Source organism: Girardinichthys multiradiatus, chromosome 23 (genome assembly GCF_021462225.1).
Source record: "Girardinichthys multiradiatus isolate DD_20200921_A chromosome 23, DD_fGirMul_XY1, whole genome shotgun sequence".
Taxonomy (NCBI): Eukaryota; Metazoa; Chordata; class Actinopteri; order Cyprinodontiformes; family Goodeidae; genus Girardinichthys; species Girardinichthys multiradiatus.
In genome coordinates, this window is record NC_061815.1 from 44,760,671 (window position 1) to 44,784,065 (window position 23,395).

The 23,395-nt window shown below is 38.5% G+C and overlaps 1 protein-coding gene across 4 annotated transcripts in view; it reads right to left on the minus strand.

Moving 5' to 3' along the window:
- Positions 1 to 23,395, minus strand: part of spata5 (spermatogenesis associated 5) — a 180,137-nt gene that overhangs the window by 99,734 nt on the left and 57,008 nt on the right. For all 4 annotated transcript variants that reach the window (XM_047352892.1, XM_047352891.1, XM_047352890.1 and 1 more), the window contains one exon: positions 21,282 to 21,408. In XM_047352892.1, the coding sequence (XP_047208848.1) occupies positions 21,282 to 21,408 (127 nt within the window). The remainder of the gene's footprint in view (positions 1 to 21,281; positions 21,409 to 23,395) is intronic.

Sequence of the window (23,395 nt, forward strand, 5' to 3'; positions counted from 1 at the left end):
TACGATTCATAACAGTTATGAGCAGAAAAGACATTGAAAGTCAATCCAAAAGGCAAAATATGTCACTTACGAGCAGGGTTTAAATGCATGTCACTTACCAGAGGCTGCATCCACATAGCCTTCTGTGATAGCGATATGCAAACACTGAAATTGCCTTCATTCTGCATCGCTGATGTTTTCAAATGCCCAGTTGCAGCATAAGGAAAGAGAATGTAACCAATCATTGTAGCAGGCCTCTCCAGGGGTTTGGGCTTGAGTTGTGCGACTTAGAATCGAGTCAGACTCGAGTCACAATTTTATGACTTTAGACTCAACTTGATGATTTCATAAAACACTTTGCACTTGACTGAGACTTTCACACCAATCACTTATGAGTTTACTTAGACTTGAAAAGACTTGATATCTCACATCATTCATAAAGTCTGTTAGAAAGGAAAAGAGCCAGGGCTCCACAATCAAACAATGACTGGCGCGTGATGCAGTTCGCTGCACGCCACCCCCCCCAAATTCTAATGATTTTGGAGATAATCATTTGAATATCTCCAAAATATTATTACGGATTAAATTATATATTTGGTGAAATGACTTGTTTAGGATTTGGAACTTTCATGCCTTAACTTGGGACTTGCCTCGAGGCTTGGGTTCAAAGATTTGAGACTTACTTGTGACTTACAAAACAATGACCTGGCCCCACCTTTATGACTCTATACAGAAAGTCAGAGTTTGTTTATACAAAAAGCAGTCTTCATAAAAAGCACATGATCTGAATGTTGTTAGGTTAACAACAGTCATGTTTATTGCATGTAACAACAGCAGAATGTAAGTGAAATCACATTGTTTATTACAAAAACATTGGACACTGTTGAATGTTTATAGCAGCCCCCATGAGTTTAAATGAGAAAAGGCACAGAAAGCAGCTGGAAACTGTAACTGCATGATTGTTGAAACAGACAGAAGGCTAAAGACTGCTGGTTCCAAAACATGCCGAGTATGATAACACCAGGGAAATCTTTTCCCCAAACAACTACTGCTGGACTTTCAGTATGCAAAAGAGATAAGTGTGGGAAAGAAAAAGAATAGAAAAAATAAGGACAGAGGAAGAGGAGATAAGAGAAGAGAAAAGAGCAACCGCTGCTGACGGCTTGCAGCCGGGCTTCAGGGAGCAAGGTCACTCAAGGTCATGGACAAGTCCGGTTGCCTGGCACTAGTGGCGTCTCACTTATACACACACATTCCCACTGTGTCATCCTGTCTCATGTTTACTGCTTCCTCAAGCTAACAAACCCATTTCCTCATCACTGAGGCAACAATGGAAATTTGTCTTTTTTATATAAAACATAAATTTATAATGATCGAAAATACCTAATTTTAACTGGGATTTCAACACAAAAAAGTGCATAACGAAAAACAAACAAGGTTTTTACATAAACAAAAACTGATGGTTTGCTAGGAAACATTAGTGAGCAAACAGCAACATGAAGAACAAGAAAGCATAGAGGTCAGGGAGAACGTGGAGATGTTTAAAGCAGTTATGTTATAAAATACTGTACTTGCCGAGCTATGACCATCTCATAGACCACTGTTCAATCCATCATCTGAAAACAGAATGAGACACAAGTACAAATCTACCAAAACATCACCCAAGGGTCAGCCAAAGACAGCATTAATCAAAGAAGCAGCCAAGAGGCCCATGTTAACTATGAAGGAGCTGCAGAGATCCACAGCATCTGCCTTTTATGTAAAAGTATCAACACTGTTAAGTAAGTGAAGCCAATAGTCATCTCCTCTGTAGTTTCACACAAAGCACATAAATGTCACAGACAATATGTAAAAGAAGGAGGTCTGGTCAGATGACATCAACATTGCACTTTTTGCCCAACATAGATTAAAAAGCCTTTAAACGGTGGTGGGTGCATCATGGTGTGGGGGTGCTTTTCTAGAGGAGGATCGAGATTATTGGTATACTGGAAAATGAACAGAGGTTGTGGGAAGATGGATGGAGCTAAATACACAAAAACCCTGAAAGAAAATCTTTTAGAGGCTTTAAAGGTCTTGAAACTAGAATGGAGTGAGAGCTACAATTGAATGGTCAAGTTTAAAGTATACAGTATATATGTTGGAATGGCCCAGTCAAAGTCCAGACCCTGTGGCAAGACTTGAAAACTGCTGTTCACAGACACTCTCAGAGCAATTTGATGAGGCTTTAGCAAAATATCTGCAAATTAGTAACTCAGAAGATCTTCATGACACTACTTGCATATAGGCAAGAAAACATATCATTAGCAACTAGTTGCAGGGACAATTTTCACCTTTATTGGGAGTAGTGTTCTTCAAAATAATGCAGTTATGATGTTACTTATACAGCAGACTGACAAAGAAAAAAGACATTAAATCAAGATTAATGGGTCTCTGTATTTAATTAATGACTGAGGAAATCGTATTTGTTTCCCGGTGTGATTCTATGCACTTTTAACTCCAGGGGCTGGAATGGATACAAAATGCAGCGAACTCCACTTCTAAAAGGGCCAAGCAACAACTCAAGCATGTAGCCGGGCTCTGGTAAACATCTGAGGGCATAACATAATTCCATGCAACATTTAGTGGTAAAACAAGACAGATTGTCCATGCATGTAAAGCAGTGCATGAATTATGCGGGACAAAGAGTGAAGCAGAAAAGAAGGGAAGAACTGTGGGCTGGGGTAATAAAGATGATAAAGATAAGAATGCAAGATAGATAAAAAACAAATGAGACTCATAAAGGAGTTCAAGAACAAGACAGAGTTCCTCCATTCTGCTTTCTGTCTGCGAACAGTAAACTTTTGAAGGTCCCTTTCTGTCTCTTCTGTCTGTTTACAATTACTGTGCCGGGAATGAATCTTCCACGAATGACCGCTCAACTGGCAGCCCTGACTAGCCAGGAACAAGGGAGCTATTAGTGGAGGAACTGAGGAAGGAAGGAAGAGGGGAAAGCCAAAGTGAAGGCTGGCCAACTTCAGAGGCCCACTGAGGGAAAAGAGAGGGAGGGAGGGAACAAGCAGTTGTGCTCCAAGGCAAAAGGGAGGGAGGCAAGGAAGCAGTGCAGAGGGATCAGTGGAGGTATACACAGGCAGGGATAGGGGATAGCAAAGAAGGGCTGAGCCACTTCTCCCTGAGGCAACACAGGAGGAAGAGGACACAGAGGTGCTAACAAACCCAGGATCCCCTCATCATAATCACCCATCCCACCCTCCTGGCCAGTAAGAGAGAAGATGAAAGAGATTAGTTCTGGGGCATGACCCAAAGGACAGTGGACAACCTCAGAAATTCTTTCATTTCTCAGACAACGGGATTTAGAACGGAACCTCCCGATGGCCTTTTGACACAACAAATACACAAGAGCATTTAATGGGTGGGACATTCCCCCGACCCGCTCAACCCCCGATCTGACCCGAGTCAAGGCTTTTTTCAGGCATGCGAGAGCTCCAGGGGACTTCCTGACAAGCCATAAATTACTTTGGCTTTAGAGATGACAAGGTGGGAACCAAGAAAAAAAAAAAAAAGTGCTGATGCCCTCTTTTTGCAACACTATTAATGGACACATATACAAACAGACTAGGGTGCAATCCCAAATGTAAAAACAGCCAACTTTTCACATGGTCATTCATCAAGCAGATGCCGTGGAGGAGGAAATGAGGTGACATCCTGCCGTCATCCTGTTTCCAACGCATCTGCCAAGTCCTTGTAGCAGGGACATGGGGCCCCAAAGACCTGTTCTATGTCTCTTCCTCACCTCTGGTAACTATTATTAAGTTTTCCCAAAAAATCCTTAAGTGATTTAATTTCTGGTTTGCAAAGAGGATGCACTGATCCTCTCACCTTGTTATTCTAAAAGCAAAGCACCCAAAGGGATGGAAATATAAATTCAAATTGATATACCCTGCCAGACTCAGTGTGCAGCAACTTCTGAGATCAGGAATGGCCACTGGCACTGTCCTCATGTAGTTAAGCACTACCCACCCCCTAAACAAACAAAGGATAAACATCTTTGCAAATACAGTACAGAACAAAAGTTTGGACACACCTTCTCATTCAAAGAGTTTTCTTTATTTTCATGACTATGAATATTGTAGCTTCACACTGAAGGCATCAAAACTATGAATTAACACATGTGGAATTATATACTGAACAAAAAAGTGTGAAACAACTGAAAATATGTCTTATATTCTAGGTTCTTCAAAGTAGCAACCTTTTGCTTTGATTACTGCTCCGCACACTCTTGGTATTCTGTTGATGAGCTACAAGAGGTAGTCACCTGAAATGGTTTTCACTTCACAGGTGTGCCCTGTCAGGTTTAATAAGTGGGATTTCAGGCCTTATAAATGGGGTTGGGACCATCAGTTGTGTTGTGCAGGAGGTGGATACAGTACACAGCTGATAGTCCTACTGAATAGACTGTTAGAATTTGTATTATGGCAAGAAAAAAGCAGCTAAGTAAAGAAAAACGAGTGGCCATCATTACTTTAAGAAATGAAGGTCAGTCAGTCCGAACAATTGGGAAAACTTTGAAAGTGTCCTCAAGTGCAGTCGCAAAAACCATCAAGCGCTACAAAGAAACTGTCTCACATGAGGACCGCCCCAGGAAAGGAAGACCAAGAGTCACCTCTGCTGCGGACGACAAGTTCATCCGAGTCACCAGCCTCAGAAATTGCAGGTTAACAGCAGCTCAGATTAGAGAACAGGTCAATGCCACACAGAGTTCTAGCAGCAGACACATCTCTAGAACAACTGTTAAGAGGAGACTGTGTGAATCAGGCCTTCATGCTGAAATAGCTGTTAGAAAACCACTGCTGAGGACAGGCAACAAGCAGAAGAGACTTGTTTGGGTTAAAGAACACAAGGAATGGACATTAGACCAGTGGAAATCTGTGCTTTGGTCTGATGAGTCCAAGTTTGAGATCTTTGGTTCCAACCACCGTGTCTTTGTGCGGCGCAGAAGAGGTGAACGGATGGACTCTACATGCCTGGTTCCCACCGTGAAGCATGGAGGAGGAGGTGTGATGGTGTGGGGGTGCTTTGCTGGTGACACTGTTGGGGATTTATTCAAAATTGAAGGCATACTGAACCAGCATGGCTACCACAGCATCTTGCAGCGGCATGCTATTCCATCCGGTTTGCGTTTAGTTGGACCATCATTTATTTTTCAACAAGACAATGACCCCAAACACACCTCCAGGCTGTGTAAGGGCTATTTGACCAAGAAGGAGAGTAATGGGGTGCTGCGCCAGATAACCTGGCCTCCACAGTCACCAGACCTGAACCCAATCGAGATGGTCTGAGGTGAGCTGGGAACTCCTTCAAGACTGTTGGAAAACCATTTCAGGTGACTACCTCTTGAAGCTCATCAACAGAATGCCAAGAGTGTGCAGAGCAATAATCAAAGCAAAAAGGTGGCTACTTTGAAGAACCTAGAATATAAGACATATTTTCAGTTGTTTCACACTTTTTGTTCATTATATAATTCCACATGTGTTAATTCATAGTTTTGATGCCTTCAGTGTGAAGCTACAATATTCATAGTCATGAAAATAAAGAAAACTCTTTGAATGAGAAGGTGTGTCCAAACTTTTGGACTATACTGTACATCTCAGTAATTGTTGCCACATTGCGTACATTTGTGGGAACCATTGAACAAATTGGCCTACTAAAGCTAAATTAACACATATCAGCTAGATAGTGATAATTTTACATCTCACAAAGTATACTAACAAGTTCTGAAAGGTTTAATCAACAGGACATGTCACAAAAATACCACTCATCTACTCAGTGTGCCAGTTACCTCTGTCTTGGCCAAGTAAAATAAGTAATTTTGGGAAGCCAAAAAAACTTCCTTAGAATTTATATGAGAATTACAGTAGCACTTTTTTTTTTTATTTTCAACCAAGTAGCCAGGCTTTCTTGCAATCTTTAAAGGCAGCGTAATCAACAGTTCTTAAGGTTTTTTTCAAGACTTTTTCTCTTGGATTTGACTTTTGTTAGGCCAAAAACGACTATCTACAGCAGAAGAATAGTGTTTAAAAGTTGTGTAATAAAGAATACAAAAAATAAATCCCGACAACATGAAAGATGCACCATAGTTTAGTTGATCCATCTACTGTATACCAAAATTTTCTTTGCACTGTACAATATTTTCAGTGCACAATAACTCAATAACTTTATGTTCAAATATCAAAAACTGTCTTGATATTTAAATACATAAAAAAATCATAGGTTGAAGTCTCATTCCTCATGTTAATCATTCCTATTCAACACAGGAAAAAAGCCATCTGAAGCACATTGAAACAGAACCCGAGCTCTGACAGCCAAATGGTCGTCCTCAATGAGTAATCTAATCTTGATGAAGATGACTGAAGCCAGCAGAGGATATACTGCGGTAACCCATTTCTCCCCTGGCCAGTCCACACTGAAATGACTCCAGCAAATAATAGCCTATTTGTCTAAGCATTCTCTGAACATGGCACTGGACCTGTTGAGGTGCTCAGAAGCAAGAGCACAAACCGGCTTTTTATCACAGGAAAAAACAGGAGGCACACTGTAGCTCCCTTTGAGACATTAACCGCACCCCCTCCTTCAATCTTACACCTTATCCACTTGTAAGCAGCTCTTAATGTGGTGTTGGGATCCCCAGAGCAGAGAGAGAGGCTCAGGGGGCTTCTACAAGGGACATTTCAAACATACAAAGAGGGTATTATTTGTTGAAACCCCTAGCTGCCCCCCTAACCAACTTCTATTTTGTATGTGGATCTGACTGTATCCTGGTGATGATGATTGCTTCTTATTCCATGACATTTCTACAAACAGGAGACACATCAAGCAGATTAGATTCTCCCTATCAAGAAAGAACATAATGAATATTTATTCAGACTTTTAAATGTTTAAATCCTTTATACCCTGTTTCAAGATTCAAATTAACGTGTGCCAACATTAAATATTTATTGTTTGCCAAACGTTATAATTTCCTATAATCCTTTTTCCAAGGATATGAGTATATCTACACAAAGTGTAGTGTGTCAATATTTAACCCACAAATCGAGTCTCTATGTTGAATAGTTATGTGGATGTAGCTACCTAGCTGCTATCTGGTTGTAAGCTAGTTAACTGCTAGTTAGGCTTTTGAACTTAAGATGCAATCTGTTTAAACAAAGACAGCTAGTTGTTGGCTACTTAGTTTCAACATAGGATGTTAGCTGTTCAAACACAGCTAACCACTTTAAGCTAGTTAGCTTTTCAATATGAGGTGTTCATTATTTGTCTTCAACATAAGATTTTTGCTGTTTCAAAATGTTAGCTATTTAGTTAGCTATACATAACTAACTTATAATGGGCAAGTCTACTGCTAGTTAGCAGTTTTGACGATTGCTCTTAGCTGATATAACTTAAAATGTTAGTTGTTTCAACATAAACTAGATGTAAGATAGTCAGCTACAGTTTAGCTTTTGTACATAGATCTTTAGTTGTTTCAATGTAAGATATTTGCTGTTTCAACATAGCTAACTATGTTGAAACAGATATAGACTAATTATGGACTAGTTGACTGCTTGTTAGCAAATTTGATATAAGCTCTTAGCTGTTTTAAGTGAAATGTTGGCTGTTTCAACACAACTAAGCAATAGTAAGCTAGTTTGCAACTAGTTAGCTTTTTATAAAAACTTTTGTTTCCACATAAGATATTAAATGCATCAGCATTTTTCTTTAGTTTTAATGGACAAGTTATTGGATAGTTTACTGCTTCTTAGCAGTTCACTACTATTTAAGGGTTTATAACTTACGATTTTTTGACGGTGTTTGTTGTTTCCACACAAGCTATTAAACATGCAGTGCTATGAAAATGTATTTGTTTTCCTTAAAGATGTTTGCTCATCAAACCAGCTTTGTTATCATCAAAGATAACATGAGTAAATCATTAATTAGCCATAATTAACCATTAGCCATCATTTTCTTTACCAAAATTAATCCAAGAGCATGTCACCAACTCATCCTGGAGGTCACAAAAGAAACAAAAACATGTAAAGCACTACAGAGTTACCATTCAACAATACGAATAAGACGAGGCAAAAATAACACCTATTGGAGAGTTCCTAGCCTAAAACCACTGCTGGAAAAAATAACATGAAGACTCATGTAACATTTGCCAAAAGATATCTTGACGATCCCCAAGAATTTTTGGGAAATTATTCTTTGGACTAGAATGACAAGAGTGGAGATTTTTGGAAGGTGTGTGTCCTAGTCCATTGGGCATTTAACTAACACATTTCAAGGCAGTGCGTGGTGTAGAGGTAAAGCAGGTGCCCCTTAGTTCTTAACGCAGCCATCTGGTGTTCAATTCCCAACCTTGGGTCCATTGCTGCATGTCTTTCCTGCTTCTCTCTCTGACCAGTTTCGGTCTCATTACTGTGAATACAAGCCACAAAAAAAAAAAGCCACAAAAAAAATATTCAAAGCACACCAGCTAGCTTATTCCAGAATAAGATATGAGCTGTTTCAACATAACTAAACAGTTGTAATCTAGTGAGCTAGTAGACAGCTTTTATATAAGCTGTTGTTTCAACATAAAATATTAGATGTTTCATTATAACCTGTTAGCTGTTCCAATATAGTCAACTAGTCATGTGCAAGTTGGCTGCAACTTAGCAGTTTTGATGTAAGTTGTTAGCTGTATAGACATGACATGTTAGTTTGTTTTGACATAGCTTGGTAGCTAAAAGTGAGTTAGTTGCTTGTTAACTGGCTCAGTTTCATTTAACTACAAGTCTATTGTCAGAGTTTAGACATTTGGACATTTTCACGTTGTACATTAACAAAATACACAAAAACATAGAGAATGAGATTTCTCTCTAAAGCTTTGGAATAATAGTACAAAAGAACAAATACTTGAGAAAGAAAATAGCTGTGATATAAAGAAAAGTTTAGATAAAAAGGACAAAACATATACATGCCATTCCACAGTATTTTAGAAAGAGGGGGGTTAGGAGCAGCAGTTATGAGAATAAACGAGATTTCCTGAACTGAGAGCATTCCAAGGGCGCCGGTGGTCTCAACTTGCCAAAAGGCAAGACGACACATGCTGGAGATGTCTGCCAGGTAGCAGAGCACAAAGAGCCCTCATTTCCTCCCTGTCCCTCCCTCTCTCCATACCCCCCCCAACCCAACCCCAACCACACACAAACACACACACCTCCCTCCTCCATCCGCATGTTTTTCCCACTGTTGTTAAGCAATGTAAGGGTACCTGATTAAAGCAGAATACCTGGACAGAAAACAAACCAGTTAAATGTAGGCATAAGTCATATGGAAAAACGTAAGATTCTCTTTTTGTTATGATAGCAAACCAAAGGAAATAATGTTTTATTGTTAAAAAAAACTCCTGAATAAACAAAGTCTGGTCATACAGGTTTTTTTTACACCACTGTATGTTGTTAAATCGTAGGTTTTTTGTGGTGGTACAGGATGCACAGATGTGTAAGCTGACACTAATACAGCCCTTGAAGTTTGATAGTTGCCTAGGGATCCCGCTCCCCTTTCTCTCTCTCTCTCTCACACACATACACACACACACACCCACACACACACACACACACACACACACACACACACACACACACACACACACACACACCTTTTCTGAGCTCATCCCTGGGTGGTTGGTATCCCATTACTTGCATGCAAAGACACACAAACCTTTTTTTCCCTAATGCAACATTTCTTTCTTTCGTATATACAAATAAAAACCATCACTTTTGCTGCTCTTTGCTGTTTCTTAGAAACATAGGAAGGGCTCCAAATACATTGAATATTGTAAAAGATTACATAGGTTAAAAAGTTTATAAGAATATGATGTTTTCAATAATGTTTAAAACTCATCTCTGAATGAAAACACCGTTTGAGGTCAGACACGCTAATAGCTACAGTGCAGATAATAATGGCAGCTCGGCTTCAGTAGAACGCCCGGCACTGTGACAGCAGGGTTCTATTGAGAAATGTGCAGTCAGGAAAAAACAGTGAATAAGCTTTAATCCTTTAAGACAGCATCAATAGAGATCCCATCATGCTTGGCTCGTCACGAGAGACGAGCAAAGCTTGAGAGATGATAACGTCAGTCCAGCACAAAATAAAATATGGCCTGTTTTGACTGGCTGGCTTATAGGCACTCTTTTCGCTAAGGGTAGTTTCCTGTTTAGTGGAAGGGCAGCTCAGAAGGAGATTTAGGCTAAAGAAAAGACAAAACAAAAGCCATTCAGACCAAGAAACTCTGAGGATCCTCACATGCCCCCGTGTCAGGCTTAATAGCTAAGTCTTAAAAGTTGTGGGTGTTGAAAATAGACTTTCAATAAAAGAAAAAGTCTTAACGTCTTAACGTACGTGGAAGTTGAAACCTAGAAGCATTCGTGTGAGTCATCACACAACAAACAACAACATGAGGCTCTCATGGATACAGATAACTGTAAGTTTCACTTTAGAGGCTTCTTGTCAAAACATTTAGGCCTTTTTCAAAAGCTCATTTGCTACTAAAAGCAGCTTTGATGAGTGTTTGAGATCATTTCCTATTGGAAAACTCAGTTGTGTCCATGTGTCAAATATCTGAACCCAAACAGCAACTCTTAAAGAAAGAAAATTGATGCGGATGTAAGGAAAAAAGCAAGAAACCACCAAGGCTCAAGCCTCCCATGAAGTAGTAACTGCTTGGGGACCGAGGTCACTTCCCACAGTAAAGTGGGTTTTACATCACCATGGACTCAAATTAGATTTGATTTTTAACTGTCCTGTCCACACAGGCAAGCCAAATGTAAAATGTATTATGGTCATACCAAAGAAAGACTAAGCTAGTTGAAACAATGACAAGAACTACCCCTTGAAAAGCCAGCATGAGGCTTCTAAACTGGAGAACACTACCAAGCATGGTGGTAGCAACATCATGCTCAGGGACAGTTTCTTTCGCAAAGATACTGGTGCATTGCACAAAGTAAATTTAACACGAAGGAGGACTATGGGCAGAAACGTATGCCATCAGAAACTGAATTTGAATTACTCAGACTGAATCTGTATTTGTGTACTTTGAAATTAAATGCATTGGTTAGAAAATTTATTTTACCAAACTGAAACTGAATTTAATGGTTTGAAACTGAATATGCCTCTCGGCCTTAGACTGCTGGACATAGGCACCAGATCCCCCGCGACCCACTATGGAAAATGACTGACAGACTGACTGAAACTGAATTAATTTGCTTTGAAAATGCATTTTGTTGTATTAAAAATTCAGTTTGACTACTTTCACTATCAGTTCTAAAATTAATTTTCAATTCCAAAATTCAGTTTTTTGTGTCACACATCCGGGTCCTTGAGGAAGGCCAGAGTAATCGCAGATTCATTGATTTACGTTTCACATCAGGTTGAACTTCCTTAACGGCATTTTGAGCTTGAGCTGTGCAGCATACATGAGCTTGACGGATGTCAATCACCAAGTCAAATGACCATCTATGAGAAGCGTCATGTAAACAAATGATGGTCAAACTGTACGTTTATAGGTACTGATCGAATTCAAGGCTGAAGAGTGCCCAGTTTTCTTTAGCCTCAGATCTACGTCTACAACTCCTGCATTCGGCACCGTTGGCACGCCTGCATCCGTTAGCGACTCGTCGTCTGAAGCAACATGGGAGAAGAAATGTTTGAATCAACTGAGATGTTACAATACAGTTGGATGTTGTTTTGATATTTTCATTAAAGTTTATATATTGAGAAATAAATATAACTGAAAAATGTTTAAATTTTATTATTAAACAAATGAAAATGTATTACCACATAAACAAACACAAAAGTACTGAAAACTGGTACCTTTGAGTACTGATACCGATTCCCAGGTACCGGGCATCTGTACCATCCCTACACTACAGAGCTCGCAATACTTTTTGCGTTACCACGCAATACTTTTAGGTTCCCTTGCAAAAGTTGTTAATCGCCTTGAGAAAGCTGTGCATTTTGGAACAGCAGCAAACATGACAAACTGCTTACAAAACAAGCAGCACTGATACGGCATTGATATAGTTTATTTGTCATATGCAGGTTAATACACAGCCAACAATGAAATGAAATGCTTGGGATAAGAAGAACCGCTCAACTCACTATAAAAACAAAAGCATTAATGCCGTGCAATAAAAAGATACACATCTTGCAACAGCAATAAGCTAATAAAGTGTCACAACTGTGGTTTATTGCAGTATTATTGTCCAGAGTTCAGTAGTCTCACAGCTTATGGATAATAACTGTCTTTAAGTCTGATTGAATATCCTTTTATTTAAGGCCAATTTCAAAATAAAACTCAATAAATCTCAAAAACGAGTGCAGTGTAGGGTGATAGCCTTCGTCGCCTCACTATGATGTAATCGGTCTACACATGCGACTTTTAAAGGATGCAGCCCGAATTTGGACACACCAATAGTGAATGACATCCGTGAGTCAGTAATCTGTGTTTGATTGATCTGTGGCTTGAAGGACCCAGATGTTTGACACAAAAAACTGAATTTTGGAATTGAAATTTAATTATAGAACTGAAAGTGAAAGTAATCAGACTGAATTTTCAATATAACAAAAAACATTTTCGAAGCGAACGGATTCAGTTTCAAACCATTAAATTCAGTTTCACTATAGTGAAATTCAATGCATTTAATTTCAAATTAGGCAAATACACATTAAATCTGAGCAACTTAAATTCAGTTTCCGATGGCAAGTTGGAAGTTTCTGCCCATAGATGACTACTTCAAAACACTTGAACTTTACTTCAATTTGATGGATCAATGGCTAAAACTTGAAAACGGCTGAGCCTTCCAACAGAAAGATGCATCCTAGCTGGTTTACGCAAGGATAAATCATACTAAATAATAGGGTTCTGAAAGGACCTACCCAAGCTACAATTTCATCCGCATTGCACATGTATTGCCAACTCTTAAAAGCCAGGTCCGTGTCAGGAAACCAACCAGTTTACACGAACTCAACCTATTCTGTCAAGCAGAGAAGTCCTACATCCAGCCATAAGTATGCCAGAAGCTTGTTGGCGGCTATAAAAAGCATAGCGTCAGGAAACAACTTGCTGAGGAACATTTAACTAAATAATTTGACCTTAAATAGATCAGTTAATAATTATTTCAAATCTATGAACCCAGTTCTTGGTTTTTAACAGGAATACAATTGCATGTAGATTAACTCCTGCAAAAACAATATTTAAATATACCAATAAAAATCTATACCAAAAATCTGATATGCATGTTTATATTGAGTGTATGTGAACCGTGGACTATAACTAGTAATCGGGAGGATTTTTACAGATGAACCTTTATCAGAAATGTCTGAGTCTAAAGATTAAACTTCAAGACACCAGAGGTTCATAATACATAGTATTAAATGTGGTGAGACTAAAATAACTGATAAACTATGGAGTAAAATAAAACTATAGCTTAACATGGCAAAAAAAGCTTTTAAATAAACTGACATGTAAAGTTTCCTTAAACTCCAATCTGTTTTCAAGCTGTTTTGTTTGCTGGAAAGCCACAAACATACAAAAAATACATGAAAGTTGTCAGAACTCAAATATAGAGCTAAATAAATGTTTTCTCATTAACTTAACAGAACAAAGACGAATTAAAAAAACATCTTTAAAGTTTCTGACAGTTAATACAAATCTTTATACTGAACCATGTCAGGTTTGGCACCATCTTCTGGTTAGAATCAACACTACAACACCAGCAGATAAACACGGAAAAAACTGCAGATAACTGAAAGATGTCAGGAACACTTTTAGAACACAGTACAGAGCCAAATATAGTCACTGAATTAGTTTTTAGGGGAAATTAATGTAGAGGAGGTCAACGCACTCTTAAAGCTTGATTAATCCGGATTAAAAATATAAATGTAAAGGTGTTAAAGACCTGTATTATTCTATGAAGGCCCCATGCTCAGTAATATGAGGGCCTGTTTAGCTGAACATAGCAGCACTGTGATGCAACTCGGATAGGCAGACTTTAATAAAAAAACAAAAAACTGTTTAAGAGCAGAGGAGAGCCGTCGATGCATGGTACGTGATGAGATATATAACTGAAATAATAGAAATACTGTAAACGGGTGGGTTTTACTTCCTAAACAAATGTTTGAATACTAACTGGTAGGGGATTAACTTAGTATCTCGTAATGGCTGAAATGGTGCAGGAGTAGTGGTGGAGACAAAAAATTAAAAAGAAAACAGAAAAATAAACAAATACGGTTGACAAGCTTTTTTTGCTACATGCTGCTGGAATAAAAACAATATTTGAAATGTAAAAAAACAATTTGATTATATAAGTCTTTAAGACCTTTTTTGTTGCTTTTCATTGTTTTGTGCTCTGAGTTCAATGTTTTTGTGTTGTATAATATTTCTTTAATATGTGCAATATAATATGATTCATTTGGACCAGCTGAAGCATCAGTACAGAACAAATATGTCAGCTATGTTTTAGGTTCAGGTGGCAAATTCTGCAGCCAAACAATCACATTTATGCGCAAAATCTTCTTGGAGTGCTCCTGCCACTTCTCACAATGATGGACAATCTGCTTTTTCTGTTAAACAACAAACCAGTCATACTATTGAACAGTGTAATTACTATGAATCCCCAATGACAACCAGCTAAAGGAGGAAAATATGTTCAAGTGTAGTTTTTGAACTACAAAGAGCAAAATGGATCCCTTGTTTGTCTGCGTTTTCATGTCAACAATCAGCTTGCTAGACAGCTGCTTAACAAACACAGCGATGGGGCTTTTTCCCCTACTGAACAGGGTGGGCAAATATTCGTGGTGATGCTAATCATTCATCAGAGCTCGGCTGTGGCAGGTCAGAGGTGGGGCTGCTGCCACACAAAGAAAAAAGGAAGTGTAGGAGGTCTTTTTCAGAGTAGAAGGAGGCTTTAGCATCATCTTTTAAGATATTATCTCACACAGATATGCAGAAACAGAGGATGCTGTAGATTAATGATTCCCAACCTGAGAGGCCCTGGACAGCTTAGAAGGGGTCCTGGGCTTTATTGCCAGAGACTGTAAACATTAAAAAGTAACACAAAAGAAAAAGAAACAAAAAAAGTAAGAAAAAAAAGTAACATACTAAGAAGACCAAATTCAATAACTAAACTTTAACTCCATTTTACTAATATATATACCTAATATAAGCAGGTTCATGGAAAACAAATCAATTTAAAAATACATACAAACATACATACACACAAATACTGAGTGTATTGGACTCCTTTCTGCAGCTTTTCCTGCACATATATTCACTCATCCCAGTGAAGATCCAGCAATCCGATTCAAACATTGTGGAAAACTGTAGTAAAACGGAATAACAATATGTCATGTATCTGTCTTTCAGTTCAGGTTTGCAAAATTGTTAAAGAGAAAATTATGTCTCCTTTTTAAAGTATCTTTGAATTGAATTTATTCATTTACACAGAGCCACATCTGACAACATGAAAACTAAACGCTGGGGTGAACTTAAAGAGTCAGACATGATTGTTGTTAAAGAAAATCCCTTGTGGCACAATTATTGGCACCTTGAACAACCCCTTTGAAAGACAAATAACAGCTCTTTTACGTTAATCTGAGTTTATGGGAACTTCTAGTAAGCAATCCATGACTGATAATACTGTATTACTTTTCTTCCCAGCACACAGAGTTACCAGGAAATGTAAACTATTCCTCACAGCGGTGGATGGCGATCAAGCTTGTCAGATGCACGCCATCTGTTTTAATTCAAAACAACTTAAACTAAAGATATTCATATCAGTTGTACATAGCACTATGTTAGCAGATAGTAACTAATAATTTCACAAGAGACCGTTGTTATGTTTGGAGCTGTTCAGTCAAACAAGCTCAGTGTTCCTATATGAAGGTACCTTGGTTGAGCCTACCGGTTGTATCAATCCACCAGACCCTCGGGAACTTGTCAGTCGTCTCTAGCTCCACCATAATTAGAGTAAACATTTGTGTCACACTGTCAGTTGCGCAGCAGCTTCGATGATGGTATGTTCTTGTGCTTTCCAGGTATTATAGTTGTCGTAAATGATCCCGGCGGTCTGAGGATCAGCTGATTGGTCAAATCAGATTGATATAGGATATCTCTGACTAGACTGTTAGCTTTTCACCACCACAAGGATACAGGGACGACTGTGGCTTGATGGGAAGAGTAGTGGTCTTGCAATCCAAAGGTTTGATTCCAGTGTCCTCCTGCCAGATGTCGATGTGCCGCTGGGCAAGGCACTTAACCTCAAATTGCCCACCGATCTATCGGTGAATGAATGTGTGCCTGTTTGTGAGTATGATTGGGTGAATGTGGCTCTAGTGTAAAGTGCTTTAATTGGTCAGTATAACTAGAAAATCTCTATATAAATTCTGCCCATTTACTGTTTACTTTTCCCTCAAGCTCATGGTGGAATGAGATCTTTCCACTACAGGAACATAACTATCGGCGATAAAAAACTTCACAGAACCTTGCTTCAAAAAAATCCCCAAAAATGTATAAAAAAAATTATGAATCTTTCATTACAGGAGTATAAACTCACAGCAAAAAATTTGCATTAATGATCATTTACTTAATGATTCACTTAGCATCGTCTTCACTTTGGTGGCAAGAAAAACTTCAGTCCACATCCAAGCCGTTCTAGTTGTGTTGAATTTTTAAACTCTTGAATGTAGATATGGACAGGTCTGGCTTTTAGATTGGCAATTATCTTGTAGCAATTTCTTCACTTATAAAGATCAGTATACATCTTCCTTACTTTAACGTCATAGTCTCTTGTCTTTCCTCTTTTGAAGAGTGGGTAATAGAAGTAGGCTTCTGTGTGACACCAGATGTATACCCTATGGGAAATTGAAGTCATAAATTACCAATTAGATGTTCCTGACATTAACTTAACTGTACTCAAACTAAAAGCTTATTTAATCAGATATAAATGTAGGTTGTGTTTCATTAAACTACTTTTCCAAAAGACATTTTGTTCTTGTACAAAGGTGTGACTTCCTCTGACTTTTGCATATATCTATATTAACAGCAAGCATGGGTCAGAGGGCATCCACATCCAGAGGCTCCAAACAGAATATAGCAACTATAGTTTAGGACACGTAAACACTCTCTGACAATTTCCTCTTTTTGGGAATTATATAATAATCCTGATGTACCACACCAGACCTGCTAATTGAAAGTAATCATGACTTTTGCCCTTTCTTCTTCTATAAAACAGTCAAGTCCCCCTAGGAGCCTTCTCTGCACCACTAAAACCTGACAATGACTCCACTGACACCGACGTGTCTCATTAATCTTCATTTGTCTCTTTATACCCTGCCATTTGTATGGAAATGGCTTCCAAACTGTGGTGCAAACTGACACTGCATGTGATAAAATGTGGCAGGGTGCTAATATTGTGAGCTGGGTCGATGTGGATGGGGGTTACTGGGTGTCTATCTGCCCATTTGGTTGTTCCTGTATACGCTCCTTATACAAACGACGTGAACCTAGCCAACCACACATACACAAACAAACTTACTCAGCAGGGGATGAGAGCTGGAGGAGGTAATCGGATTTCTCAGCTGCACAGGGGACCACTTCCTGAGAGCAGCCGGGGGTTTCCCATCTGTCCACCCTGTGGCTTGACTCCCCCGCCTACTGTTAACAGAGTTTTTCTCTTCCTGTTGATGCATCTATCTTTTTTTACTCAGATACACACATAAAACTGCACACTTAAAGTGGTCCTAAGCTGCCACACCACTAATGGAGTTTGAAATGAGATGGCAACCAGTTATGGAAGTGGAGGAAGTTGCTGGCATCCCACCATTCCGGCAACGGATCAACTCTTCACAAGTGTGACAGAAATGGGGTTTGGGTTTGGAGTCTGAGGTGGGGGTTAGCCAAAATTTGAATGTGAGGGGATTTGTGCTAATGGACATGAAGTGAACTGTTATCAGTTTAGATAAAACAGCAGCAAACATGCCAGTGGTAATTTAAATGAGTATAAAGGTTCTATGCTGGATGTGCTCTTTGTTTTCTGAACGTGTGATTTTAAATATTTTTAGGAGGAGAACAGAAAGAGAAAAGAAAGCAGCCTGAGCCTGAGCTCTGAGAGCACCCTGACATTCTTCTTTCTTCTTTGACAGAGCACAGACTCCATCTTTGATCAGCACTCAGGAAATTTCATTAAGACAGAGATGAGGGGATAAGAGACAAAATACAGGTCCTGAGGAAGAGACGAGGAAGCAAAGGAGACAACAAAAAGTGTTTTCGATAGAAAATTGAGTGAGGGTAATGAGACTACCTCCATTATTTTCTTATTTATAGACCACAGAAGGACAAATAAAACCAAAAAAAATGTTCTGTTACATCCATGAAATTTAAATTAACTGAATTATAAGTAAAGGTTCATTGCTGCTTACCAACTTGTTTTACAGCATTTGTAGCAACTCAGGATGAAATCAACTGCAAAATTAATTCTTTTTAATCACAAGGTAAAATATGGATGTTGTTTATGATTATAAACTTCACCTCAATTTAACAGATTAGCTGTGTTGCTATAAAAGTGTTATGATCAATTAGAATTTACAAAATTAGGTGCCCATGGCCTTTCAGGATAGGTCAGTGCCATATTTTTCATGTTTTAGAACATAAACCCTTTTATTTAATGGAATCATTAATAATTAAGAAAATTCATGGAAAAGGCATTTGCAACAAAAGAAAAAGGGATGAAGAAAAAAATATCTGTTGTAACAGCATTGTCATTTTTTGTGGAATTTGTATGCAGATATTGCATAAAAACACACTGGAAATCTTGCAAAACTAGCATTTTTTTTCTCCCCCTCCAATTCCAAAAAAAGCTGCACATTTCTGTCATTCTGGCCAGGATTTTTCAGAGACACTGAAGGTCTCAGCAGCCATATGTGGCTCCAAAGCCACAGGTTTCAGACTACTGAGATACTGCAAGTATAGACAATGAAACCCTTATTTGTAGCACATTATTCCATTTCAACCTTTGCAACCACTAGTTATGCTAACCGACACATCTTGTGCAATGACTTCAGGGATGAGAGGTTTCCTAATTCTTTCTATGATCTTTTTATGTGTACATAAGAGAGGAAATGAAGCTCTGAAATCTAAGAATATTTCAATAAAAATATTACAATGTTCTGATACTAAAGGGTGTAACAAGATCTTGAGTTATCGTTGTTGTGTTCAAGTTTCTGACTGAAAAGGTTTGCTCGCCAAGCTACGTGATATCACTTATTTAAATCTGCCACTTCATTTAAATGTTTGTTTTTGTGGTAGGTAGGCAGGCCAGCGTTGGATTCTTATGGAATGATAATTTGGAGAAGAAACACCAAACTTATAAAGTTTAATAACCAAAAACTAAAACAAGAATGAAAAACATGAGCTAATTGTTATTTCAAAATGGAAAAGTAACCAAAGCTCCTACTGCAGCAGAAATAATTCAGCATATTATTGCAGTTATAATTCTTACAACATTTCATTATTATTTTGATACATAGACTTAAACAGTCTATGTATCAAACACCCGCTAATCTTAGTAGCAGGTTAGGTTGCTAATTGAACAAAAAATATATATTTTCTTTCATATTGCTCTTTGTAGACTAAGTACAAAATGACATTAGCTGGGATTTGTAATTCTTGCAAGTGTGTGAAACGTTTAGAAGCCTTTCTCAAGCCAGCTGACCTCCAGTGCACAGTGACAGGTAAAGAAGGGGCCGATCCCCGCAGCATTTTGGGTACCTGAAACATTACAGATGAAAAATAGCCATTTTGCTAATTCTGGCTTTTGTAACTCACAAATTCTCATGTGTTGTATTAAATTGCACTGTCCTCTTTCAAATAAATAAATCAAATCAAATCAAATTCACAGACAAGACATGCTTGTGAGCATTGTAAGATGACAGTTAGCAACTAACAACCCTAAACTTAGCTTCTACTTCACAGCTTCCTATTGGTGCCGAAGAAAGGGGATATTTCACAGTAATCTGCATTGATTTTGATAATCTTTGATTCAAATACCTAAGGTACCTATGGGTCAAGCCTTAAATGGAGACTGATTAAAGATTTTCTCTCACCTCTTTTTTTAATCACAACACAAATGGAAATAAACAGTAACACATAAAATGAACAGAGGGAAAAAACATTAAAACATACTTATAATTATGAGTGTATGAAACATAGGTTCATTCTGGTGAGAAAAAAATATTTTAAGACAAAGTTTCACATTTACTGAACCTTTATTTTACTTGTGAAAACAGAGGAAGGGAGCATTTTCAATGCTTTTTTGGCATTAGGACCCTCTTACACTGAGACCAGCATGAAAACCCTAATATCTACACTAGTCAAATCTGGACTGAATATTTCTACACTGACTCCAGTTTCTTTAAAAGACAATCTGTGATATGTATAGCCTTTATTTTATTTGTTCAAACAAGAATCGGAGATTGTTAGTTTTCGTAAAAACGTATTATAACTGAAACTGATCAGAGCAGGGTTTTATATAGTTGGATATGAAATGGATTTGTTGGTCCTGTAAACTGTCTGGACCTGGAATTTAAATGGCACATTAAAACCTGAGAAACAACACGTTCGGCCTGTTTGCTTAAAGAGAATCAAAAAGAAACAATGACCTACAGGATTCTTAAGCAAGTGTCTCATTTTGTAGGATTATATTTAAAAGCCTGTGACTTAAAGTTGAGGCTGAATCAAGGTAATCCTAAGAAACAGGAGTCATCATGAGTCTTCAGATTCATGAGTCTTCAAAGATTTTCGTGCAAATTCTTTAATACGCAACTGCAAATGTTGTAACTGGTACAGAAACAAAATCAAATATAAAATACAGTCTTTTAAAGCCCTTTAAAAACCATCTGTGTACTTATAAGTCTGTAAGGAACCAAACCTCCTCTCAAATCATTAATACTCAGCCTTTAAGTGTTGTCATTTTTCAGACTTTCCATCTTGCTTGGATAGTGCAGTAAGACTTTAACTTAAATGGAGACAAGACCAACATCTACAAGGTGAATCAACCAGGACAGACCAGAGCAAATGACCTTTAACCTCATTAATCAATCACTATTTGAGTAAGGAAGAGGGAAGAAAAAGAGACATGGAAAACAAACACAAAACATCCACTCAGCCTAATCAGTCACTAACCAAAGAGAGGGATGGAGAGATGAAGAACAAGTGCCAGTGTTTTGTTTACCTTATCAATCATGTCGGGTCGGTTGGTGGCAGCCAGCACGGTGACGTCTCGGAGCTGCTCGATGCCGTCCATTTCTGTCAGAAGCTGAGCCAGTACCCGATCGCCTACACCGCCGGAACCTGCGGAGCTGAAGAGGAGGGGTCAAAATAAGATAGATGAGTGAAAGGAGGATGCAGCAGGTGGGGAAAGATGAGTGAAATCAGGATGGATGACTGAAAGGAAAAGGGATGTATGTATATTAGCCAGAAACTAAAGAAACTACTTAATTACTAAAAAGAAAAATTGTTTATTTCATTTAAAAGGTTTGGCAGAGACAGAACTGTTGAGTTACCTCCAGAGCAAACTGTGAAGCCATCATCATTTTCAAGGAGTTTTCTTACCAAGAAATTCACAGTGAGAGGTTGAGAGGTTCATTGAGCAGGTGTTATAACCCCCAAGATGGTTCAACAAGAAACAGAATCATGCATGACATTCAGAAAATTCCTGCTAAGTACATTGCAGCTGAAAGATCTGTTTTCTGGATCATCAAGAACTTCAAGGTGAGATGTTCAGTTGAAGGTAAGAAGGTTTCATGAACTCCAAGAATTTTTAATAAGTGCCTGGAATATAATCTCCTTAGGAGGGCTGATCAGTATCCTGTTGCCACCATTGCAGAGCTTGCTCATCAGTAGCAACAGGTGATTGAATGTTGACGTACAGGAAGGTGAAGACTTTTAGACAACAAACTTGTGATTAGAAGGGGGACAGAAGCCACTGCTGTCTAAGAGAAACATGCCAGAGAGACAGAAGTTCTGAAGAAAGCAAATGGTTGGGCAGAAAAGGGCTGGAGCAAACGTTTCTCTGATGAAGCCTTGTTTTGATTGGATCTGATCTGGAAAATCATGTATCTGGAAATGAAAAGGTGAGTCTTCCTTCCAATGCTGCCACTAGTAAAGTGTGGTGTCGAGACATTCTTAAACACCACCTTCGTTGAGCTGCCCAGGCCCAAATTGGTAAAGATCTGTTTATTTTTCAGTATGATGGAGGGTACAAGCGATCAGATGCTAAAAGATCACAGCATAAACATGTTGGATGTCTGGTGAAATGTTAAAAATATCAAACCCCAACAGTCATGATGCATGTGTCCTTGTGGTGTGTGTGCCACTTGTTTTGGTATTTGGGTTATTTTCGGTTAATTATTGTCACTGACCGTGCCAGTTAATTTGTTTTGGGTTGAATTTCTAAGTTCTTTCCTGTGTAAATTAGTCACCTTCCCCCCAGTTTCCATGAACGGGTTCGTCCCCAGCTGGACCGCATTCTCCTGATTGGCTACACCTGGTTCCTATGTCACCTATCCACCCTCCAATAAGTTAAAAGCCTGTCACTTTCATGATCTTCAGACCTTTCTGTTGTGCATCACCTGCATTCCTTCATATCAGTTTGCCTTTTTCATCGTGACTCCTCAATTTTGCAAGGTTTTTATTAAAGAAATATTATCTTCATTTGCAACATGATCTTCTGATCCTCATCTCTGCATTTAGGTCTACCACAACAGGTCTTGACGCAAGAAGGCACCAGCCTCAGCGGTTGGGTAGACCCTGTACAGGGTTACCTAAGAAAAACTTTGAGGAGTGACCAATTCTGCTGCTGCGAGGCAAGAGTGCGAACAGCCGCACCATCATTCGGTGAATAAACTAGGGCAAAAAGACTGTGATCCGTTCCAAGAGTCAAGAGCAGGTCACCATCTGTCAGGATTTGGACGAGAAGTTGATGTCCGGCAAAGTTAGAGAGAGATGCTGATGTTAAGCAGAAGAAAAGTCCAATCTGCATTGTAGAAACATTTGTGCTGCTGCCAAAATTTTTCACCTTGCTTGTAGGCCACTGAGGGGAAAGAAACATTAAGTAAAAATGAATGAACTTGGAAACAATGAACAACTCAAAATGAACAATAAAAACAACAATACAGCTAATGAAGGAATATAAATATGTCAAAAGATATAATTTTCTATTGTAGAATACACAGACAAGAATATTTACACAAGATTTTAAGCTTTACACAATCAGCAGGACTTCCGTGTCAATTTAGAGAATATTTTTGATAGATTCATGACAACACTGGTTTAATTAACACTATT